This window comes from Gavialis gangeticus, unplaced genomic scaffold (genome assembly GCF_001723915.1).
Source record: "Gavialis gangeticus isolate Ggan-Ray unplaced genomic scaffold, GavGan_comp1, whole genome shotgun sequence".
Classification (NCBI taxonomy): domain Eukaryota; kingdom Metazoa; phylum Chordata; order Crocodylia; family Gavialidae; genus Gavialis; species Gavialis gangeticus.
Genome location: NW_017729024.1, coordinates 33,409,124 through 33,414,646, shown reverse-complemented (window position 1 = coordinate 33,414,646; position 5,523 = coordinate 33,409,124). Strand labels below are relative to the sequence as shown.

The 5,523-nt window shown below is 36.6% G+C and overlaps 1 protein-coding gene and 1 long non-coding RNA gene across 6 annotated transcripts in view; both read right to left on the bottom strand.

Moving 5' to 3' along the window:
* LOC109297315 overlaps positions 1-723 on the bottom strand; it is a 6,209-nt gene extending 5,486 nt beyond the window's left edge. The window contains exon 1 of the long non-coding RNA XR_002097278.1: positions 29-723. This is a non-coding gene — a long non-coding RNA (uncharacterized LOC109297315). The remainder of the gene's footprint in view (positions 1-28) is intronic.
* The window catches only part of DMXL1 (Dmx like 1), a 175,765-nt gene that overhangs the window by 88,573 nt on the left and 81,669 nt on the right, over positions 1-5,523 (bottom strand). For all 5 annotated transcript variants that reach the window (XM_019517004.1, XM_019517006.1, XM_019517005.1 and 2 more), the window contains exons 16-18: positions 5,153-5,269; positions 3,636-3,866; positions 730-2,418 (exon numbers count right to left, since the gene is read on the bottom strand). In XM_019517004.1, coding sequence (XP_019372549.1) covers positions 730-2,418; positions 3,636-3,866; positions 5,153-5,269 — 2,037 coding nt within the window. The remainder of the gene's footprint in view (positions 1-729; positions 2,419-3,635; positions 3,867-5,152; positions 5,270-5,523) is intronic.

Sequence of the window (5,523 nt, the reverse complement as noted above, 5' to 3'; positions counted from 1 at the left end):
GCTACCCTTTCAGTAAACAATTAAAAACAAAAAACTACACCCACCCTTCTTTCTGTTCAAATGGGTATGAGAGTTGGGGGAAGAGGAGGCAGAGATGGAAGAGCAGAAGAGCCACACAAATCAAAACCACCTTGAAAAATGAGAGGCCATTCTTAGGACAGTGTGAGTTAACTCCTCAGTGAGAACAACTTCTGATTATTTCCTTAGACAAAATCATCCACTTGCAAAAGCTTTAGGGGCCCTAAAAATTAGATGTACAATCAAACTAAAAACCATACAAGAGCCTAAAAGCTCCTAATAAGCTCATTAAAACTGCAAAAATAATTTGGCACTCCAGAAACATATCCTAGAACTTTCCAACAAGAGCATGTAAACTGCTTTAACAGCAGGTCTAGAAAGTCATGTTTGCAAAGACTTCAAATCCACAGCAGGGCAAGATTCATTGGCCCCTCACAGAACCCATCTAGAGGTCATGATATTACTGGGCAATTAAAATACTTCCAAATTTCATTAACTGGTAATTTCAAAAACAAGATTTTATTAAGACATCTGATATTTAAAAAGTTTAAATAATTGATGGCAAAATCTGCTTCCCAGTTCATAAAAGTTGAACAGAAAATATTTAATACATTAGGAAGATGCTTCAAAAATAATACAACAAAAAAAAAATATTAAGAAGCTTGTGAAATCTAAAAATATTTTTGACCATTTTGTAGAAACAGAGCTTACCCTGATTTCTGTCTCTGCTTTCTCCTATATCAGTACTAGTAGTGGCAATTGTATCTGCCAATGCCATCAATGACATCTGCTCCATCCTAGTGAGACCTGGTAAGCTTGAATGAAGCAAGTGGCGAGAAAGAACTTGGGCATGTTCCAGTCCAAAGTATGTTGGGCCATACTGAGAAAGATCAATGACCTTTGGTTTTGTATCATCTTCATCTGCCTCAAACATGGTGAGATTATCTGTACTTAAACTGGAGCTCTGAAAAAGATCTTCATAATTTTCATCTGGTACATCATTTTGTTTACTTAAGTTATTTTTATGATTGGACTTTTCTGAACAGGAATGGGAACAGTCATCATCTGCAGCAAGCAGTGCATACAAAGGGAGTGGTGGAACAGAATCTATTTCCGTGTAATCTGTATTTTCTGTTTTGTTGAATGTCTTGGGATCTCTAGCAGTGCTTCCACTAGCACTGATTGTGAGAGATCTAAGTCGCCGATCATGATTAGATTCAGATTCATTTACAGCAACAACTTCCCCAGCAATGCATTTAACCAAATGGGATAGGATAGCCTTTGCTCTCCGCACTTTACCAAGATCCATGAGCTCCAAAAGCTGAAAAGGGTGGTATTGAGGTAAAGTGGGACATAATGCGTGTGCTGCTTCAAAAAGTCCAGAATCTTCCATATCCACAGGGATATCAAATATTGTTCTCTTTCCACTAAGCTTCTGTGCAAGGCTGGTCATGGATCTGGTTAAGGTTCGCTTTGGTGGATGAAGGCCAGAACCAGCTGACTGGCTTTGTTTCATTAAGCTAGTTATAGATGGTGTGCTTCCACGGTAAGAGTCTGTAGCAGCTGTCTCTTGTTTTGAAGGAGGCTGCCACTGAGAATAAACGTGCATTTCACAATCCATCCCAACTACAAGAATGCCATCACGAACCCAAGACAAAGAAATTGGACAAGGAGGTGATCCTTCTACTGAAGAAATTAAGTCCACACATCGTAACAACACAAACCTAGAAAGGGGTGTAACTTTTGCAGTTTCCCATAGTGGCAAAGCAACACTCTCCACACCATTTTGTTCTTGCATCTTTCCAGCCAGCTGACCAAACATATAAAGCTTTGATCCAATTCCTACTGTTAGGATATGTGAACCATCTTCTCTAGACATCCAGTCTAAGTGAACCAAGTGCTTTGCGCTTGACGGAATTTTCCCATTACCAGATAAACAAACTTCCTGTTTATTATACTCCATTAAATTGCTGTCAATACTTATAGCAGAATCTAACGTTGTGCCTATTTCATCTAAATGAAGAGTCTGTTCTAGAATCCAACATGAGCCTCCTGTAGATTCACATTCAAAAATACTAACATCAATCATGAAGTCTTGGGAAAAGCGACTATTTTTAGGGACTACCTGCTTGTATGCAACAGCTAATCTATTTGTGTGTGCACAGCTAACTTCAATTGGTTTTCCTGGAACGTTAACAGCACTACTACTAAGAAATCCATCCTCAATAAGTAATGGCCATTCTTCCCACATATATATAACATCACTATATTCTGGCACGGAAGAAGCTACTGAATCCGTCACTCTACATCTCCAGAACCTAACTTTGCCATCAGAGCATAAAGTTGCTAGTAGATAAGGGGCACGACAAACCGGATATATGGAAGATGAACTCAAGTGTCCTAAAATAAAAAAAAATAAAAAGAGGTTCAATAAGCAATCATACAATTATGCATCAAGTTATGTATAAATATTAATAAACCATTTTGTTTTAAATCCATGATTCAGAGATTTGGCATAATCTTAATTGCACTCAATCCACATCAAGGATAAAAATCAGTATCAAATAATCAGCAGCTGGGGGCTCATGGCTGAACTGTATAATAAACTTAAAAATAATCAACATCAGCAGTGTTGGAAGTTGAAACACACTAAGCATGTTTCATAAATCAGTTAAGTTGCATAGTACAAGCTGCAACAGATTTACAAAAATTAATTTTGTTATATTGTTCATAAATCTATAGCCATCTTTTACCAGACGTTTTTCCAAATGCCACCAGAGAAATTCTTTCAGAAATGCTGTAGCTTCTACTGAATCTCTGAATATGTTTGGTGTCTTATGAAAATACACAGAGGCAGACAGCTCTAAGACCTACACTAGTCACACTGAAATTCATACACTAAGCTAGCTCAAAACAAATGTTTTGCTATTAAAAGCGTAAATCTCTTGAATGCAAGTCATGGGCAATAAATGAGTATCGATAGTATTTACATATTATTTTTGCATTTATATTTTTACACTTCGTTCATTATTAGTAATACAGCCAATGCTATAATGTGTTTCACACTGAAGAACATAAAACCTTGTTCTAAAGCAGTGATTCTCTACCATGGTACTATGGGTTGCCACAGAGTATTAGCACTACTAGGTGTGCAGACACCTACACATGATTCACAAGATAAACCCAGAGATTTCTAATAGGAATCAAGTGTCAAAAACCTTATGATCTGTTGTGGTCTTTCTGAGTTCTTTGCAACAAAAATGTTCTAGTACTTTTATGTAGTGAAACAAGTGAAAACTAAGAGCTGACATTTTCTGAGGGATGCCTTAAATCTAACGAAGGGCACCCTGAGTCTAACAAGGGGTGCCTTGAGTCTAGTAGTTCTCAACATTTTAATCTAAAGAAACATTTATCATTGATTAGCTTCTGTAAGGGTTCTGTTGCATGAATATAACATAATTTTTAAAAAGTGACTACTTAATTTAATATAAAATCAGATTTGGAAGGTATATACACTTGCTTAGGCAAACTACTGCACTATTAATTTATCTCTATTTAAAGGTCTAACAACAATCCCAGAAACAGACTAGTTTTACCTCTTATTTTAGTTTACACACCTGCTGATGGCTTAACACTTATTATCTCCACTCCTTCTGGTAAACCCAACTCTTGACTATAAACCATTTTTGAAGAAAGAGTAAGGCGACTGGTGCTTTGAAGGTTTGCTTTACAGGCCTGATATTTTTGTGTGAAGGGAGACTGGAACTTTTCTGGATCTGTAGGTGAGGAATGCAGCTCTTCTTGATGCTTTGTTGTTTCAGGCTCTCTTTTGGAGGCTCTCTTCTCAACTAAAGAAAAATGCATTAATTAAAAACTAAGTCTTTATCTTTAATGATAAACAACTTTTGACAAAACCTAAGCACACCTCTAATCAAAGGCATTTGTAAAATTCACACATATATGCCTGTATGTAGACAAGACTTGCCTAGGATGGTTTAGTCGAGGATGATCCTATCTTGAGCAAGGGGTTGGACTAAGTGACCTCCTAAAATCCCTTCCAACCCTACTTTTCTATGCTTAAGTATCCAAGAGTGTGAATACACATACATAATATTGGCTCTCTCGTAAGTTAACACTTCAATACGTTAATCAAAATGGAAAGAAAGTTCAGGATAACTTTAGTTTTTTGTATTCAAATACAATAGTAATGCTGCCTGAAAAGGTGTTATGCTTTTATTATATCCCTTCTGCAAAAATTAAGGCTAAGGGTTTCACAGGAAGGAATTAGTGGACACAGATCTACTGAATTTATTCTCCTGATTCCTGCTCAGCAGAGTGAAGCACCCTCTTAAATGAAGGACTTAGCAACAGGACACATGACAACAAGTGAGAAAGAAATATATTGACAACTCTTTTGCCATGCAACACTGCTATGGTTTGAATGTTGTTTTTTTTCCTATTATGTTTCCCAATATATACAGCACTGGTTGGGATATCAAACTGCATTGTCGGCACCCACCCAGCTGAAGGAATCTTACCTCTACCCACTATCAGTATTACTGACCTAGTCTTACTGCACAGATGGAAGTGTTCAACACTACTCCCAGTTTAATAGGAGGCAGAGAGACCTTCTTTCAAGCTTCACCCATTCTGAAGTATTAAAAGGCACACTCTAAAGTACACAGGTTCTTAAAGTTTTTATATTTTCATACTGTTTTTCTTCAAACCAGAAGAGACTTCTGTCATTAATTAGAGGGTAAGCTTGAACAGCTTTTGCTCTGCCTTTTTTTTTAAATTGAAAAGCAAAAAAACAAATCAACTTAATTTTCACCTGTTACCATGAATTTAAAAACAGATGCATGGATTTTCTTCTTCTTTAGAAACTACTCAAAAATACATAGTTAGGGCTAGACTAAGCCTAAAAAACTCCAGAACAGAAAATAATTGTAACATGAGCACATAAACTGGACATAATTAATGCTGTTCTTGGATCTGTAATGTATTTCCCTTAATATCAACTCAAGATACTTTAAAAATAAAAAATACAACTCAAAAATAGAATGGATTACACATATACTTGCAAGTAATCAACATTTTTAAACTCAATTTTATGTTAAAACATAGAAGAACCTACCGACTGACACTGGAATGGACTTCAAGTGTAAGTTCCACATGTGTAATAATGAGCAGTTTTGAGTATATTCAATTACTATTAAGTAAAATTTTTCTGAGAATCCACTTTGCAAGTTTCCTGTTAGAAATTAAAATGTCAAGATTTTAATACAATCTTTGCCCACAGCAAGCCTTTCTCCAACAAGCCTATTATCCTGATGGTCCTGAAGACATTCCATGCTGAGGACACCCAATTACGCTTTAGCTCCTGAGTGGAAACACTAGGTGCAGCATCAAGCAGTTAAGCCTTGCTTCTCAGCAGAGCCAACAGCATCACACTTAAAAAGCTCCTGTTACTCCTCATTTGGGAAGTAACTTGTATGTAAGCAGTGC